At 44.1% G+C, this 19,385-nt stretch overlaps 1 protein-coding gene across 1 annotated transcript in view; it reads left to right on the top strand.

Annotated features, from left to right (window-relative positions):
- FBXW8 (F-box and WD repeat domain containing 8) overlaps positions 1-19,385 on the top strand; it is a 54,359-nt gene that overhangs the window by 7,847 nt on the left and 27,127 nt on the right. The window contains exons 3-5 of the mRNA XM_061370533.1: positions 4,306-4,470; positions 5,901-5,989; positions 19,153-19,310. Coding sequence (XP_061226517.1) covers positions 4,306-4,470; positions 5,901-5,989; positions 19,153-19,310 — 412 coding nt within the window. The remainder of the gene's footprint in view (positions 1-4,305; positions 4,471-5,900; positions 5,990-19,152; positions 19,311-19,385) is intronic.

Here is a 19,385-nt window from a genome sequence, read left to right as displayed (position 1 = left end):
AGAAGAGAAGGCTCCTGAAGGGGAGACCTTAGAGCAGCTCCAGTGCCTAAAGGGGCTGCAGGAAACCTGGAGAGGGGCTTGGGACAAGGGCCTGTAGGGACAGGCCAAGGGGAATGGCTTGAACCTGCCCGAGGGGAGACTGAGCTGAGCTCTTAGGCAGAAGCTCTTCCCTGTGAGGGTGCTGAGGCGCTGGCACAGGGTGCCCAGAGAAGCTGTGGCTGCCCCATCCCTGGCAGTGCTCAAGGCCAGGTTGGACACAGGGGCTTGGAGCAAGCTGCTCCAGTGGAAGGGGTCCCTGCCCGTGGCAGGGGTTGGAGCTGGAGGAGCTTTAAGGCCCCTTCCAACCCAAACCATTCTATGATGCTATCGTTATCACCATGAATTGAGAAGATGAGCAGCTTCCACCTGGTGTGGCTTCCCTCTGAATAGCTTTGGATTAAATCCGGTTTGGCACTCTGTATTGGACTGAACTGAAGGTCCAGATATTTCTAATTGAGGCCCCTGGCTTCAGCGAGTGAACCTTGACAATGCCTTTGTGTGTCTAGGGAAGAAAATTAACCTAATGAAACAAAGAGAGTTATTTGATGGAAAGGGATAAATAAACCTTTGTTACAGTCTGAGCCAGTTGATTTAGGTAGGATTAGGAGGAATTTAGGATTTAATGGAAGAGGTGGGCTTTGTTTGTTGCTTTTTGTGTGTGTTTTTAATAGCAAAACCTATGTGGGTGAAAGCCTGTGAAGTCCTTCAGACCATTATTACTTGCTGAACGAAAAGATATAAAACCATTCCTGTGTGGAGCTCAGGGGAAACCTAAGTTTCTTTGCTGAGAAAGGTTGAGAACTGTAGTAAAAAGATAATAACACTAAATGCAAAATGAAACTGGGAACTCTCAATCTATAAACAGCTCTGTGAGGTGTTGTCATTGAGGGTTGTTGGAGTTTCTACGTAGTGTAGATTTGGAAACCATTATGTTTGTAGTTTAATAAGAGCTTTGCATATCTCAGCTACTCCCCAACAAGCCGAATGTATAGGTGCGTGTAAATAAAGCCATAATGCTCTGGCTTTCGGGGCCTCACCTGAAACTCGAAGTCAAGCAGGTCTAATAAAGCTGACTTGGAGCCAATGGCTGGTTTTAATGCGGCAGCTCACAGTGGTGCTGTAAAGTGGAATGCTTGAGACACTTTTATTAGTGATTTCTTGCAGCTGAGCCTCGCTCAGTGGGGCTTTTACAAGGGATTGTCATGCTAGTTTTGGTGCAGCAAGAAAAGGCTGCGTTAAGGACCCTTTGGAAATCCAGGCTTGTAAAGCAGCAGGATTCAATGTAATTTGATTTAAGAAAATCGTAATAGGCGAGGATCTTTATTCCCTTTGCATGTTTGTTCCTGAAAGTTGAAAAGGCAGCCTAAATTTTATGTAGTTCCCCCCTTCTTTTGTTTTAATATCGTCTTTATAAAATGCTTTTAAGACCTTGAAACTCGAATGCTCTGAACAACATTGTCTATTTTGGCAAACCCCAAAGGTGTGTGTTTTTTCTTTCTTTTTGCTTCTCTTTTATTAAGCAAGGCAAACACTGCCATCAGTTGGCTTTGTTTCCCTCTGCTTGGCCTCTAGCCTGTCCCCTCCGTGTCAGCAGAAACGTGCTGCTGGAACAGGAGGGGGGCAGAGGTGCTGCTCATGTCAACCCGACTTGGCCCAGTGCTCAACTCCTGCCCAACAGCTGCTTCAGTTTGGTGTGTCAGCACAAAGCTGGGTGGGTTTTTTTCCCTTTGAGCAGTAGTATCTGCATTTATATTGCTTTAAAATCAAGTTGAGAGCAAATTCCCCACTAAACTGTAACGCTCTGAGGGCTTTTCTTTTGCTTTTGAACTTCCTGAGTGTGTCCCTATAGGGAGAGGAGCATTAAGCACTGCTTTTTTATTACAGGATGATGTATAATGCTAGAGAAGACTCATTGCTGTTTCTGTCACTTGTAAGGCATTCTGATTGCCCTATCCAGGTTGCTTGCTTTGTCAGATGATGGAAGAGGATTGTGTGTGTCTGCTAGTCTGAATTAAGTTCTCTTGGTGATTAAGTAGAGTTATTAGTTCTGCTGGACTTGGATGTTTCTGTTTGAGACCTGCTCTTGTATGTATATCTTGTATATCTGTGGGCCCCTCACTCCAAGAGACACATTGAGGTACTGGAATGAGGCCAGAGAAAGGCAACGGAGCTGGTGCAGGGCCTGGAGCCCAAGTGTGATGGGGAAGGGCTGAGGGACCTGGGGGTTCAGCCTGGAGAAGAGAAGGCTCAGGGGGGACCTGATGGCTGCCTCCAACTGCCTGACAGGAGGATGGAGCCGGGAGGGGCTGGGCTCTGCTCCCAAGGAACAAGGGATGGGACAAGAGGAACCGGCCTCAAGCTGCACCAGGGCAGGTTTAGATGGAGCTGAGGAACAATTCCTGCCCCAGAGGGTGTTCAGGCATTGGAACAGGCTGCCCAGGGCAGGGCTGCAGGCACCGGCCCTGCAAGTGTTCACACCCCGTGGAGATGAGGCCTCAGTGCCATGGGGCAGTGGTGGCCTTGGCAGGGCTGGGAAGGGTTGGACTGGATGAGCTTAAAGGGCTTTTCCAACCTGGTTGATTCTAATCTTAAAAACATATCCAGGTTACTCAGTCCACCCTTCTCTCTTCATATTAAACTTTTCCCTGGAAGAATATATAATGAAATATATCTTATGATGCAGTCCTTGATTCCTAGTGGGATGCTGGGTTTTGAGAGCAGTGATGATACATGTGTGTCTTCATAGCAAGAGCAACAGGCAACACAATGTAAGCAACATGGCTAGAAGATTCATAAAGCTTTCCACAGGGGAGACCTGTGCTGTTCATTGCGTAGATACTGTCCCACTGCTTGGGGACTATATAGTACACACCATGTGTGCAAGATGTTTTTTGCACTTACTGTGACCCAGGGAGACCTGTAAGACACAGGGTCATGTTGATGGGTGCTTTCTGGACCTCAGCTGCTGTCTCCCTGTGATGCTGTGGGTGTTTTAGTTGGGCTGACTCACCAGTCTCAGCCTGATGCTCCATTTCATAGAGCAGACTAAGGCACGCTCTTCCAAGTCATCACATAACAAATTGTACAGATCACATTACAAACTGCTTGATTTATTTTCCTAACCCTTGTGTAAGCCTCACTGCAGGCTTTGTTACTCCATGGCTTGTGTTCTGCATGGACTCCTAGCAAATCTCTGCTGCCAAAAGCGTCTCGGACTTTCAGTATTCCTCATGCTGTATTTTGCTGTGACACTCTACTTTGGTTTTAAATCCGAAGCAAGGTTTGCCTAATAATGATAAAATACAAATGATGAAATAGAGAACAAGTAATAGTTCATCTTTCACTTCCCTCTGCTGTGTTGTGTCTGTGGAACTCATGGCAAGGGAACACAGAGTGATGGTCCTGTGAGAGTTTGTCTGAATGGGACACCTAGATTCTTGGTGTGGGACTGCAATGGACATTAGATGCTTAATTGTAAGATGCTTATAATTGATGTCAGTCTGAGAAGGCTTTCTTAGTCTTTTGGAAGCAGTGTACAATTGATTGCTGCTTTCACTGGTAGCAGGTTTCACTGGTTATCTCTTTCTTTTAAATTAAGAATTACAGGGAACAGATTGCCACTTAAGTTGCCTCTTACCTCTTGAATCTTTAATTCTAAGCCCACAATTGCTTGTGATGAGGCTGTTCTCTCTGCAATGGGCAGCAACTTGAGGCTGCTTGAAAAACTTAATAATTCATTCCTATTTATGCATACTGTAATACAATAGGTTATAAATCACTAATGTCATGCACCTAATCAGGCATTGTCAGTGGGGCTTTAGAGAGATTGTGGTGTGATCTGAGAGGATTTCCTAGCTACAAATATGAACATAGATTCATATTTTTGCTCTAAGCTTACAATGCTGTCTGAATTGTTTTCTTGCTTTTTCCCCTTCACAGTTTTCTCATACACTGATTTTTCAGTGGGTTAGTGGCAGTGGGGCCACTGAACACTGGTGTCCATCGTGCAAGGAGTTTTAGTGGAGTAGAAATTCAGTTGCTTCCAAAAGAATCCACAGAAAACAAGCCTTTTGTTAAAGGTTTGGGGGTTTTATGCTCTCAGTAGTATAAAGGGTGAAAAAAACCGTTTGTTTAGTTAAGAATTTAGTCTCAGTTTATGCCTTTATTGATTGATACGTGTGCATTTCAGATGTTACTTAAATAATTTTCTATGAAATCCATGTTTTACAACTTCATGCTATACATGTCCGTAAATCTGGTTTCTAGGTCAGCAGGACATGGAAGGCACTTGCAGAAGATGAAGTGTTGTGGTACAGGTTGTGCCAACAGGAAGGATACCTGTTGGATACAAGCATCTCCGATCATGCCTGTTGGAAGCTTGCCCTCAGGAACTGCCGGGCCAGAGAGCGCACGTTGAAAACCAACTGGAAGGTAAAAGGGAATTTCTTTGATGGCATCCTGATGCTGTAGAAAAAAGGGAACCTGGTTCAAGGAAGTGGTGGTGAAAAGTTGGTCTTTTGTATTGCAGCTTCTTTTTGCCAGTGGAAAGGGGAAAGCTGCTGAAGGATTTATGAGACCTTCTCCTAGCTCCCTTACCTTTTTTTTCACCCCATTGGCTGGTTGCTTTTGGGAGTGAGTCTTTGTTTGCTGTGCTACTCCGTTGACTTTGAGAGAGACTTTTATACCTCAACCATTCTCTGAGAATCAGTCTTTAAGATGAAGGCTTCTTCCTTTGCTCATTACATACCCTGGCTTAAAAGAAAGCTGTCATTTTGTTGTTGTTGTGATAGTTCTTTCTCTGCCTAAAGATTATGAGTGATAATGAAGAGTGATAGCTCTTCTCCTTCATTTCCATCTGTAACAATTCCAGGCAGCAAGTATAAGATGCATGTAATTTCTCTCAGCTGCACTGCAGCTTATTGGTAGCAATAGCAAAGCTTGGAGTTTTCCATGAAGAATTAAATAAACCATAGAGTTATCTGGGTTGGAAAAGCCCTTTAAGCTCATCCAGTCCAACCCTTCCCACCACTGCCAAGGCCACCATTGACCCATGGCACTGAGGCCTCGTCTCCACGGGGTGTGAACACTTGCAGGGCCGGTGCCTGCAGCCCTGCCCTGGGCAGCCTGTTCCAATGCCTGAGCACCCTCTGGGGCAGGAATTGTTCCTCAGCTCCATCTAAACCTGCCCTGGTGCAGCTTGAGGCCGGTTCCTCTTGTCCCATCCCTTGTTCTTTGGGAGCAGAGCCCAGCCCCTCCTGGCTCCATCCTCCTGTCAGGCAGTTGGAGGCAGCGATCAGGTCTCCCTGAGCCTTCTCTTCTCCAGACTGAACCCCCCAGGTCCCTCAGCTCTTCCCCATCACACTTGGGCTCCAGGCCCTGCACCAGCTCCAGTGCCCTTCTCTGACCCTGCTCCAGCCCCTCAATGTCTCTCTTGCAGTGAGGGGCCCAGAGCTGAACACAGGATTCGAGGTGCGACCTCACCAGTGCCCAGTGCAGGGGCACAATCCCTGCCCTGGCCCTGCTGCCACACTGGTGCTGATCCAGGCCAGGATGCTGGTGGCTTCCTGGCTGCCTGGGCACAAGCTGCTCATGTTCAGCTCCGTCAATCAGCATCCCCAGCTCCTTTCCCATGAGCAGTTTCCAGACACTCTTCCCCAATCCTGGAGCATTGCATGGGGTTGTTGTGGCCCAAGTGAAGGACCAGCACTGAGCCTTGTTGAACTCCATCCCGTTGCCCTCATCCCATGGATCCAACATGTCATGATCGCTCTTCAGAGCCTCCTGTCCTCCAGCAGATCAGCACTCCTGCCCAAGTCAGTGGCTCTGTGGCAGTGCCAACACCATGTCTTCTTTCTATGCAGAACCGCATCGGTGCTGTGAGCCAGCTGCGGTACGAGCTGGGAAAGATTCTGTGTGATGTACATTCCTGTGATGGAGTTGTCATTGCTGGGTGAGTACAAGGCTGCCTGATGCTCACTAACACTGCTTGAAATCTCATGTACTGCTTTTAACACATTCAACAGAAGCACTTGTTAGAGGCGACATACTGGCTTTTTCTAACCATAGTTCCTTTGTGGGTGATGGTGACTGTCTTTCAGGTGACTGATAATGATGGTTACCTGCAAGTCATTTCAGCAGTGCAGGTTTTTACTGTACTGTTCAAAAAGCTGTCTCATGTGCGTGCAGTCCCTGTAAAGTCTGCAGCACTTTGTGATGAGCTGTATCCATTGTTTTGCTGTGGAAGCACCCCGAGTGTGTTAAATGTCGTACACATCTACTGAAACATGCTGTCGTCATTACTTTTTCCATAAAATCCCTTAGTCTCAAGGATGTTCTTGTGTGCTGTGCAAGATAACTTTAGGACTGGGACTTTCCTCCGTTTTTTTTTGGAAGACAATCTAGGGAAGTGAAGAACACCCAAAACCCTATATATTTCCCTAATATAAACCCTTGTCAGGACCTTGATGTAATGTTAGCTATTCACTGGGTTTAAATATACTCTTGAATACAGTTTTAAGAACCTCACAAATGCTTAGAAGTGGTTACCACGACTGTGTCAATAGATGTAAGACTTTGCTTCTTGAATTTTACAGATTCAGGAATTAATAGCCCTCCAAAAGAAGCCACACAAGTAAATACAAATAGTATCATCCTGGGGGCAAATCAGAGGACACTGTCCTCAACATACCAGAGCTCCATGTTTATGGTATTCACACACTGGTTGTAAGAAAGGTGCTTTGGAATACACTGGGTGTAGGTAACTCCTGTACACACTGATATGCTTTTCATAGAGTCGTGGTATGGTTTGAGTTGGAAGGGACCTTAAAGCTCCTCCAGCTCCAACCCCTGCCACGGGCAGGGACCCCTTCCACTGGAGCAGCTTGCTCCAAGCCCCTCTGTCCAGCCTGGCCTTGAGCACTGCCAGGGATGGGGCAGCCACAGCTTCTCTGGGCACCCTGTGCCAGCGCCTCAGCACCCTCAGAATGCTCTTGGGCAACTGAGAGCAGAAATCTGAGCTAGCAGACAGCAGAAGGAAAAGGGGACTTTTTATCTTTGATGATTGGTTTGGTTTGTGTTTGGTTTTGGTTTTTTCCACTTATTTTCCTTCTGCATTTGCAGGTCTCCCTTTCTCTTCTCTCTGCCATCCTGTTCATTGAGTACTGCTTCCCTTTCTCCGCTTCTCATGCAGTGTTTTCGCTGCTGTAGTTGTTTGTGTTAGAGGAATGGAAATGGCTCTGCTGAAAAGCCGTGCAGTCTGTGACCTCTGGAGGGGCAGTGCCACACAGTGGTTAACCTGAACAGTGGCCATGGAAGAGGCTGGAAGGAGTTGTGTGGCTGGAGGACCACAGATCTTAGTGCCTGATGTGAGACCCTTGAGGCAGCGTTCAGACACCGCATGTCCCAGCCTGCTGTGGTCTGTGGCTGGGCTCCAGCTCAGCCCACAGCAGCCTGCCTCCTTCTGTGCCCTTCAGCTTGGGCACTGTGTTTCCTGGCCTTGGCCAGGTATCTGCACTGCTGCATCCATTCCACTGTCTCTAATGAAACCTCCTGTACTTCTTTGGGAGCCAGAAGCCCCAGTTGTCTCCATGCTGCTGCCAAAACCTCCAGCTCTTCTTTTTCTTCATTTTCTCCATTGTCTTTATATCCAAATATGCAATATATAGAATTTTATATAGAATATACAGAAGAGAAGCAGAATAAATTAAATATCTAAAGAATTAATAACCAAAGGACAACAATCCTGCGTATTCAGCTTAATCTGTATTTCAACTTGGTGTATTGTTGAAGTTGGCTTTATGCAGTTTCACAGAGTGTTTTCATGTTGGTTCCTCAGTTCCTCCAGTGTCTCCTGATGCTCTTGGTGAGTTTGCAGCAGTTGGCATGGTGAAGGGAGGTGGTGCCATTGGAAAATCGTGGTTCCTGAAAGGTTTATGGAAATAGATGAGCAGGAAAGAGACCACTGAGGGAAAAGCCTCATGTGTGTATCCATTAGGAAAAGCAATGTTCCAGGTTTCACTCACATGACTTTTCAGTCATTTCCCTTCTCTGAGACAATGAATTTTTAGTAAATAGTATCTTTTTATGAAGCTATGAGCATATATTTAGTACAACACCACAGACAGATCAGAATTCAGCTGTTTGATTTGATCTGGTTAGGAAATGAAATGTTTAGAGTATTAGGACAGAAAGTTACATTCCATCCTTTGCTGTTTACTGCTTGCCTTTCACTCTGCTTTGGTAGCTTGAGGTCTCTAACAGCATCTCTTTAAGTTGCTTCAAGTAGAAAACTATCCTGTGAATCTTGCCCAAAGAAGATGAATTCATCGTACTGCCAATAATGGTGAATATCAAACAACACAGACTTCAAGTTATCACTAAAACTTCCAAGGACGTTAGGAAACGGCATAGGGAAATTACTTATGTGCAAGTTCAGGAGGGGTAGAGTGAGGAATTTGATGGGGTTTTGTTGTTTGTTTTCTTTAAACCCAAACATAACCCTCCCCTTTCTCTCCCTGCTTACAGTATTGTACTTAATGGCATTGTGCTTTCAGATTTGTAATAAAAGTGTAATGAATCTGGTGATCAATAGTAGCTGTTGCATTCGTTCCGTACTGAAGAAGTAATTTAATAGCTGAGGTTAGCAGAAGTCAATATTCTTCTCAGTATAAATATCAATTATCTGTTACATTTAAGGATTGTATCTCCAGTTTCACAAACACTTAGGTGCTTATATATGTGAATAATACTAGTTACAGGGAGACTGGCTGTATGCCTAAAGCTAAACTCGTATAGGGCTTCAGAAGTCAGTGATGATCTTAAGGCTGCTTTTGTGTGTGGCATTTCCTGGGGTTTCTCAGCAGTGGCCTGTGGCATCATTTACCTTTCTTTCTTCTGTGGTCAGGCTGCTGCACTGGATTAGATAGGGCTGCTCAGTTTTTAGGAGGTTAGGGTTTTTGCTGCCTGACTTTGGGGAGCAGCTGCAGCACTCTGGCTCAGCTTGGTCAGACCAGCCAGGCATTACATTCTGTCTTTATAGCTGGAAACTGTGGCAGTGTATCACAGCTGCTCCCAGGTTTCAGGATGCTCAAGTTGGGATCTAGGGAGATCAGAGAATGGTTCTAACAATCAAACAAGGGGGGTGGAGAGCAAGGATCTCCAGCAGAAATACCGGGGCTGTTGTGCATTGGGAGTCTTCAGCAAGCCTGGGAGCAACCTTTCTTGATGTGAACCTGCGCTGTGATAGACCTGATCTTGTGTTCTTCTCTATCCAGCCCGGTTTGAAGCAGTAAAGTGGGATAATCTTTATTTAGAGGGGTTTTATTATGCTCTTTCTGAAAAGGAGTTTGTGCAAGTTCTGAGCAGAGTGACCTAAAGCAGCAGCCACAAGTGTGTTGGAGGCAGTTTGCCTGAAGTGCTTCAGGAGGAGAGCTCTTTTGTTAGTGTTATCTAAGGAAGCAAAGATAAACTGTGCGGGGTTAACTCTCCCTTAGAGAAATGCACCTATTTCATGGACTCTCCTCTGCTCTCCACACTGCTGCCAAAGCTCAAGCCAGAAGATGGCAGAATATCAAGGATTGATTAAGCGCAACCTGAGCTGCGAATGGAAGGTGGCTGCTAGCAGCTCCTCTTTCTCAGAGCGCCTTGCATTTACTGGCTGACATCAGATAATTCAATCCGGGCTGCACAGAGCATCTTGTGTTTATCATTAAAATTTCATCCCCGCGGTTACGACGCTTGTTTTCTGGGTCAGACCTTGAATCCCTTTTCATTTGAGACAGTGGTGTTTGTGGTTACCTCACTCCCAATCAATGTTGTATTCGCCAGCCTTTCTACAGTTACATGTCTCGAAGGATCTTCTTTAAAGGGATGCTGCCCTCCCCCTCCCCTCTGTATTCAATTCAAATGTAGTTTTATCTATAAGTCAGAGTTTACTTAAAGCAATTATATGTCTGCTCACTTGGCTTTTATAAATTACTACTGGTGATGGGGTTCACTATACCTAATGCTGTTGTATGCTTGGTTTCAGTGCAGAATGACTGGATTTCTTCATTGTCCTTCAGTAAAAGCTTATTTATGTCTTTCAAGCAAGCAGATGTTCAGACAGGAAAACTGCTGCTTTTTTTTCCTGGGCAGTATTGACAGCCACACTGATGGGCATCAGCAGGCAGAGGTTGGGTCCTCCTGGAGACACCGATCTCGGAGCATGTATCTGGTCCTTGTTTGAACTGTGTTGTCATTACACAATGGATCCTGCAGTATAACATGTTGTAGTGTGTTGTGAGACTGTGTTGCTGTCTGTGTGGAATACACGTGTGGCTGTTCTTGAGCTCTGTGGCAAACCTGCCTTGTGTTGGTGGCTGTCATCTTATCTCACAACTCTTATCTTAAAACCTCACCAGGTCTGCTGTGAGGCAGGGTGATGTTTTAGTGTGCAGAGTGTTAACTTCTGTGCTCGCAGAAGGGGCACTGGCTTTACTGCTGCTGTTCGTAGCTCTGAAAGCTTCCCAAATGAAAATAAACAGGGTCAGTCCATCCTTCCAAATACCCAGATATATAAAGGTATTTGCTTTTTATTTCTTCAGTTTTCCTTGACTGAAGAAAGAGTGGTAAACTGTTAGTGAAGAGCTCGCATAAATGGAAATATAAGGGTATGCTTCTGCTGTGCTACTTCTGTTAGAGACTTGTCTAGCAGATGCTGCATGGAGTCCCTGCCCCTCTTACAGACTAGGCTGGGAATCAGCCTGTAGTTCTTCTCTTCACAGTTTCCTCCTTCCCCCTTAAGTATTGTCATCTTTCCTAGAGACTTCATTTGCTTGAGTTACATGTAGTGAGATTTAGCTGCTCTGGAATGCCTCGATAAATCAGTAGATGAACGCTTCCTCCCTCTCAGGGTGGAGCAGACCTAGCACACATGGTATTTCTCCAAGTGATGCTTGATAAAGGTAATGAGAAGCAAAAGAACTTCCTAAACACTCTGAGTGGTTGGGGGAATCATGAGCTTTAGAAGTAGTGATAAGTTTTGATTCTCTCGTACTGAAGAATGCCCTGAAATGATTTTCATACAGTTGCCTTTGTTCTGAAGAGTCTTGTGGGGGTTACAGTTTAAACACTGCAGCACTTCCAAACAATTTGGACCTTAACAGTTTAAGTCATTATGAGCAGCATAATGTAAGTAGCTACTACTCTGTGGTGGATGTCTTTGTTCTCTATGATCACCTCCCAGTCTACTTTCCTTATGTTCAAAGGTGACCTGCAAATGACTTGCTGTTCTTTTTAGCTTCATAATGATGTGTGAAACTAGCCCAAAAGGCTTGAAAACACTTCCCTGCACTTTCCAAACTTCATGTCAGCTCTCATCTAATTTGGTTTGGGTTTCTTTGGTTTTTGCTATAGGGCTTGTGGGTTATTCTCAAGGTATTTGTTATTAGCTCTTGCATCTTAATTCAGTGTGCAGACCTGAGGAAACCAAAATATTAATTAGTAATGAAAATGAATCAAAGTTAACAAACTGAAGTCTTGAACAGCCTGAATAAACCCCTGCCTTGCTTAATTGCTTGAATTGTACTTGTATAATGGCACAACTTTGATAGATTTCTCCTTCCCCTCTTGGTGACTGAGAGCCTGGATGTAAAACAAAGCAGTAAGGCAGAAGGTAAAATGCTTACCTTTTTCCTTCAGCCTTCCCTAAACCTTTTGTGTCATCTTCACTCATTCTCATCATTGTTAAGAGATAGTAAGTGTCAGACCTTCCTTTTTTTTCAAGTGAGTCACCTTTAGGAGGGTTGAAAACAGGATGACATCATTTCAGAGAGGTCAGATGACAAACTACAGGAGTTAGGTAAGGTTGTGTGCAGTGACAAACACGATGGCTTCTCTGTCAATTACGGAGAAGAGCCTTTCAGGTGAAACCAAGAGCAGAAGCTTGATCCCCACTCTTTGTGAAAGATGCTTTGCCAGCCTGCCTGACCATGGAGCTATTAGTTTACCTTGGGGTTGTGCTGGATGCAGATGAATCCGCTGCTGCAGCGAGATGGGCTGTGTGCTTAGTAATGCCCAGTGTTCTGAAGTCACAGTCGTTATTTTCCAGCTTGTAAAGCCTGATTTTTCTATCGAGAGCAGACAAACCCATCCTTCTTTCTAGCAAACTTATCGTTGCACTTTTACTGTTTCCCCAACCTGCCAGTTTTTGCCATCAGTGTCTGGAGTTCAGGTGATACTTACGCTCTCTGCTGTCTGCAGTATGTTGCACTCTGTCTCCCTTCCAACACGTAAACATGCCAGGTTACATTGTCTTCAAGTGGAGTTTTCTCCCCTGTATCTGAAACTGGAATCATTGTTTTATTTGTTGCATTATGTGTTTGTCCTTTAAGAAATAACAGGTCTGATGGAGCAGATCCTTCCCAAATTGCAACCCAATTCATCTTGAATTCTTTTGATAAAGATGATTGATTTCTTTTCCTCCTGCCATGACAGTACCAACAGTATTATGTTTCCTTGATCAGAGCAACTGGTTGAATCAATGAGCCTAGGCTGATGCAAGACACTGGAACTTTGATATAAATGATGGGAGGTTCTTGGCCTTAAGGAAATTACCAGAGACAGTTTGTCTTTCTCTAACTGCTGCTTTTGTAAGTGTTCATTAAAGTGTTTTGCCTACCATATAACCCTTTGGCCTGATTCTGTTCCCTTGGTATGACATTTACGTCCACGTCAAATTAATAAGGAGGTGAGGCACACAGAAGTACTTGGGATGGAAAAATACTAATTCTATTACAGATAACAACAATAACCTGCAAAAGAACTGCACGTTATCTCCTGCAGCTTAACCCACTTTCTGGAGCTGTGGTTTCCTAAATAAGGCTATAAGAAGGAAAGTATAAGCTCTTTGCAGCTCAATATCTATGAGTGGTCCACAGATGGACGTGGGTTGATGTATTGGGAAGTCATGTTCCCAGCAGAAGAGTTTGGGAACTGATCATAGGGACGCTCAGAATGTGCTTCCTACATGTTCAATCTTAGTGTTTCCAGATCCGTTTTGGTACAAGTTAGTCACTTTTCTCATAGCTCAAGCAACCCAAAATAGTGTTGGGATGAAATCAGGGACATTACTTGTCTACTTCAATTCTTTTACCAGTGTTAGGATTGTTTCAGATGCTGGGTTTGGTTTAACCCCATCTGTTTCTTCTTGCATTTTATGGCATAGCTTTCTGCTGTGCTCTATAATGGCAGAAAATTTTCTTGTTTCTTTTGTATTGGTTTATTGTGTTCTCTTTATATTCCTTTCTGCCATACAGAGTAGTTCCTTACTTGCTTGTAGCCTGTTTTTCCTGAATCTTTCCCTTAAGGAATCCCTTAGCCAAGCTACCTGTTGATTATGTGTGTAGTGGCAAAATCAACATCTTCACATAATTGCTCTGTGAGGTATCTGACACTGTGTAAGTGTATCTAAGCATCATTATGCCTCATTTCAGAGAAGACTTGTTGGGTCATTGAGTATGAAGAAAATAATAGAATCCATTTCATTTCAGTATTGTGTGTTGCCATTGTGGTACCTTCCAGCTTGCAGTGGTTGTGGTGAAGAGCTTTTGTTTGAAATGGAATGTTATGAATTACCACAGCCTTATGGAGAAGATGAAGCTTAGGAGCAGTTTGAACCAGCTTCCAGAGGCGTTTGGACTTGGGTTTATTTGGACCTTATTCTTAAGCCTCCTGAGGGGGTCACTGACTACATACCTTAATTAACCACATGAAGGACTGGTTACTTGCTTTTGGTGGAATAGGGATGAAAGGTCCGAGATGCTTGTTGCAGCAACACCATGCAAAACACTCATTATTTTACTTACTTACCAACAGGCATCCGTTCAAACAGAACTATAGCTGGTGACTGTTACTTGAGCAAAATTCCTACTGACTTCAATAAAATGCATTGACATTGTAAGGACTTCATAATAAGATCTGTTGAGTATTAACAGATGGTCACTGACTGCCTGAAACAAAGTTGTTGGGTTTTTTCTTGTGTTTTGTTGATCACCGCAGGTATCTGGAAACTGAACAGACTTTGCCTTCTGGAAATCAAACCTGACTGTGAAACAAAGGGGGTTTCTTTCTCTTTCCTTTTTATTTTCTTGCTACAGATTCTTTAGAGAAAACACAGAAAATAGGAACTGATTTCTGAGGTATCTTTGGTGTTCACACCAGCGTAGTGTAGTAAGACTTGCCCTGGCATCGTGTGCTTGAGACAGCCAACAAAATGGACTGTCACCAGCATCCTGTTTCACCAGAAACCCAGTTGACCTGCTTGTTGGAAGTGAAATTCTGCAGTGCCAGCAGTAAGCAAGCCATGAAGGAAAGCAGTTTGTCTTTGCTGTGCCATGGACTGAAGGAGGAGAGCCTCGACTGTTTTGAAAATGTTCCTGTTAACAGTTTCTCTTTTGTGTATTTGTCAGTTTATGTATTAGTTGCAGTTGTACTTTGCACAAACACTAATTAGACAGCCATCAACACTCAGGGCCAAAGGCTTACTAACAATGCAACTGTGATAGCAGGGTCTTAATTGGTTGAGTATAATTGTCATTAGGCAACGATAAAGACATCTGGGGCTCTGGAGAGAGATCAGCCTCCCCCTCCTCCTCCTCGTCCCCAAATTTGTTCTGGCTATGGCTGTCCAACACAGTTGAGCTTTTTTCAGATGAGACTCTGTGTTTTGACCAGTTTCCTGATGTTTTTCTCCTTATGAAATCGTCTGCCTCTTCAGCACCACTTCATTAGAGCGATGCCCAGGCTCCATCTCGGCTTCCTCCCACATGTGCTCTGCACTTCACCACCTGCTTCCCAGCCATCATGGGACATCAGCAGCTTTTAACCCCCAGCTCTTTTCTCCTTCAGTCTTCTGCTTTCACTCATGTGAGAGGGCACGAGGAAATGGTTTGTCTCATTATGACATTACTGCCAATAAAAAGTAGTTGAAATGCTTTTGATTAGTGAGTAGGTATTTTTATTATGCTGCATTTGTAGATACCATAAGAGTTTAATCTATTTTTGTGCAGTTTCTCTGTACCATATGCATTCCAGCTTTTGTTGCTCCATTTCAGCAAGGTTTTTATATGTATTTGTAAAGCTTAAGCTGAATTTGCAGACTCATTTTTACAGATGTATACATATCTGTCCAGAATTACAGAACTGGCTTGTCAAGGAGTATAGTTAGAAAATTACAGCTCCTGTCTTTCTCCTGCTGCTGCTTTTCATGTGTATACACTGAAATGTTCAAAAGAGCAAGAGGTGAAATGTAAATCTATTGGAGAAGCTGAGTTACTTGGGTGCAGAGTGTCTGTTGAGTGCTAAGAGGGGGATGAGTGGGTCTGGTAAGTAGGGATTGAAGCACACAGACCCCTGAAACCCAGGTACTGTGTGGATGAAATGCCTTAGAAGGCTTCAGAGCAAGGAGAGGGGGAAACCTAGGATTGTAAGCAAGAGAATTTTACTTGTGCTTGGGAAAGCAAGACTTTGGACAGCCTTTCTAAAGGAAGTGAATCAGGTATGGTCTTTCATGTGGTTTGGTTCTGCTCTGAGGCAGAAGATTTGCATCTGAGGTTCTTCCATTCAGTAGCTGGTAACCCAAGTAAATATTCATGGCGAAGTGTAGAAGTTGTGGTAGGAAATGAGTAGAAATACTGAAAATTATCCAGAAATAGGTTTTGTAAAGTGCAGCATGTGCATGTTGTGCTCTTCAGCCATCTCTATTGCTATGGCAGAGTTGCCAAGTATCTGCAGTAAAGTGGCCTATTTATTTTTTTACAGCAAGGCAGTGCTTTAGTAGTTTAAAAGCCTTTTGTTGTGGTAACAAATTGAAAGAGTGCTGCTCTTTACAGCAGCACTGAAAGCAGGGAGTTGAACCTGTTAAATTTTTTAGTTCTGAATTGGATTCATCTGTGTTTGAAATTCTTCCAGTTCACTTCTGGTAGAGGCCCAGTCTATGCTGGAGATGGGCATGTGGTGGTGATGGCCAACGGAGCGTGTTGTCAGCTGAGGAGGTGGTTTATGTCTCCCATTTCCCCATGCTGATTCTCTGCCCAAACTTAGACCTCCGCTTGTGTTTCCATCATGGTCTTCTAACATCTCTCCAGATCCTTTAGGTTTGCAGCGTGGGACTGATTTGCTGTCATGCTCCACTGGGAAGGATGAGTGTACTGAGTGAGAAATAGTGGTAGGGATACAGGAAGGATGGGGGCAAAGATGCCTTGCTGCTGTCCTCCCACTTCTTCCTGATGAACATAAAGCCCTTGTCCTTTCTTGAAGTGCTCTGGTGAAAGCTCTTCAGCATGTGCTTATCTTTAGGCTCAAACTTAAACAGAGGAAGTTTAGGTTAGATATAAGGAAGAAATTCTTTACTGTGAGGGTGGAGAGGCACTGGAACAGGCTGCCCAAGGAAGTTGTGAATGCTCCATCCCTGGAAGTGTTCAAATCCAGGTTGGATGGGGCTTGGTGCAACTTGATCTAGTGGAAGGTGTCCCTGCCTGTGGCAGGAGGTTGGAACTGGATGATCTTAAGGTCCTTTCCAACCCAAACCAGTCTGTGATAATATGATTCTGTCCATCATGGGAGACAATGAGGATGAGGAGGTTACAGAAAAGTGTGATGCAGAGCCAACCAAGCAGAGACAGTTCTTGCTTTAAAGCAGGTCCCAGCACAAACACATCAATTCAAGTCAAGTTTATTTCAAACTGATAGAAACCTTTGGTCCTTTGTTCCAGTCTGAGCTTACCTGTAGAGGTGCTTCAGGTCTTTCAAGAACAAAGAATGGTTCAAGCTAAATTTTGACTTTGTTGAATTCAGAGCTAGAATTAATTCAAGCACCTACTGTGATGCTGTGATGTTGGAGCTTTCATTCCAGGATTGCAGTCTGTGTTCTTTTTAATGGATGATGGTGTGTCTTGAGTCCTGAATCCCCTGTGTTGCATGCTAGATACTAAAACCATAAGCAGTGCATTCAGAAAATTAGCCAGCCCTGTGTCTCTTCTCTATTCCTGTCATTCTGTTTCTCCATCTGTTAGTCTCTCTTTTTACATTCCTACACTGGACTATATGCGAGTGAGTATGTGTATGCGCTAGGAGGAGATGCTGTTCTTCCTTGCTTATTTGGGGATGAAAATGAATATTCTGTCAACTCTACCAGTATTTATGTCTCTCTTGGGACTTACTTTTCAGGGTCACTTACTGACAGGAGAATTTTTGGCTTCCCCCTTGGGAGTAATCTGCTGCTCTTTGCAGTTAAGCTTGAAAACATGATCCCAACCAGCTCAAACATAAAGGGAAACAAAAAGCAGCTCAAAATTAAAATGCTTCCAAATGTTAATGTGTGTGTCTTGTTGAAGGGGACAGCAATAGATCTTTGGAGTTATCTGTCCCACTGTGTTCTGAGTTTTAAAAGATATCTGAAATAGGCACGTTTCAGTGTTGTAAACTGATGTTGTGGACTGATCTGGACTGCTTTTCCGTCCACCATGGAGTATTTTGCTTTGGAGAAGGAACCTTCTTTCTTGATCTGTTCTTTGGAAGTAGTGCTGCTGTAAATTTGAGATGAAAGCAGAATTTGAAGGGGGATTTGGGCCTCATTTGCAGGAGGAAAAGGGAGAAGTGCTTTTCCCACCCCATTCTCTCATTTTCTTCTCTCTTACTGTGTAAAACAGTGATGAGGAAGGCAGGTGAAAAGGACACAGTTCTCTCTTCCCGATTCAGTGCAGAGAATTAATGTGCGTCTCTTTCTGCTTGACAGGTTTCACCGCCCCCTCAGGCACTTTAATTAGTTGTATGAAGTGGAGCATTTTCACCCAGAGATGCTGGGAGTGATCTGCTCAGAGTACCTGTAGCCCACTGCATGGTACTCCCCAGAGAGCTGGGTAACCTGAGTCTAAGTCCAGCATCTTCCGAATCTTTATTAAGCACTTCACCTCCCTTGTAAATAACTGTTCTCTTTTTCCCCTTATAGGGCAGCCAGATTTCTCACTGATAGATCTTTGAGGCTTATGAGGATCATTCTTTTGAAATGCTTTACCCCCAAAAGATGGGAACAAAGACGAAGCTGATGGGGCAGGAAGCATCCTGCTTTTTCCTACAGAATCCAAGTCTCAGCTATGGCAGAGAAAGACATTTGAGACTGTTTGACAGTGTTGATTGTCACAGTTCTGTCCAAAATTAATTACTGAACTGCTCCAAACAGCTATTGTACTGTGTTCTTTGACCAGTCTTAGAGGGAGCTTCTCCTCCCTCTCCTATGTCCTCTGTGACATAGAGGAAGCAGTGTTTCGGGGGGGTGGGTTCTTTAATAGGATGTTTTGTGCCGCAGAAAAGGTGACACAGAACCATCTCTGTGTTGCTTGCTGTGTAAAACCTTCGTTCATTTAGATACATTCAGGATTATCTGAGAAGTGTAGTTCTGTTTTTTCTCGTTCTCATTGGCAAACTGATGCTAAACTGCAGGCTTTTCTATGTTTCAGTGAGAGCCTTCTGCAGGGAAGGCAGCGCTTTATTCTAGTAAGTGTTCATTCTAAAGACATCACTTAACAGTATTAATAAAATAATTAGTTTTCAGAGATGTAGGCAAATCTGATCTGTTGGTGAGACATTAAGAAGTCTCTATGAAGAGCAGTGGGTTGGATGGGTGTATGCATGTGAGTGCCTGAATGCTCTGATTAAACAGCCTTTCCTTGGCCCAGCCACAATCACGGATTTTTAAGACCAAAAAGAAGCAGTTTGAAGTTTTGCCATGCTGTAATTTAGACTCGTTGCTTGATTGCCTTTTCCCTCTTGAGCACAGCTCTGCTTGCATTCTGCTTGTAAACCTAATATTGATGGTTGGTAACATGTGGTAGCTCAGTTGTGTCATTCTTGTAGCTCCAATTTACTGTCTTAGTAGACTTGATGTTACATTCAGTAAACGGGAATAAAATGAGCGAAGTTGATGGGCTTGTGTACAGAGTGTGTGTAAACAGGAGGAGAATCACTCCAGGAGTGGTAAATGGTGTTGGGTTTTAAGATGCTTTTTGTTTCTTCCTCCGTCCTCCTGCAGTTCCCCTTTTCAGATGTTTGGGGATGAACAATAGCCTTCTTTTCCAGATACACATCAGGAGAAGTGAGGCTGTGGGACACTCGCACCTGGGACTACACAGCCCCCATCCTGGAAGCAGTGCATGGTCCTGGTGATGCTGGACCTCGGCCACATGTCTCCTTTGTGAGGATAAACAGCTCCCTGGCTGTAGCAGCTTACGAGGACGGTAAGTAACCACAACTCTCCTCCCTATTGGAAAAAAAAAAGGGCTTTACAAAAATGAAGCAGCTGTGCTCAGCTT

This window comes from Neopsephotus bourkii, unplaced genomic scaffold, assembly GCF_033783945.1.
Source record: "Neopsephotus bourkii isolate Nb327-2 ecotype Australia unplaced genomic scaffold, CSIRO-AGI_Nbou_v1 NB_1542, whole genome shotgun sequence".
NCBI classification, from domain to species: domain Eukaryota; kingdom Metazoa; phylum Chordata; class Aves; order Psittaciformes; family Psittacidae; genus Neopsephotus; species Neopsephotus bourkii.
Note: the sequence above shows the minus strand (reverse complement) of the source record. Positions and strands in the feature narration are given on the sequence as shown.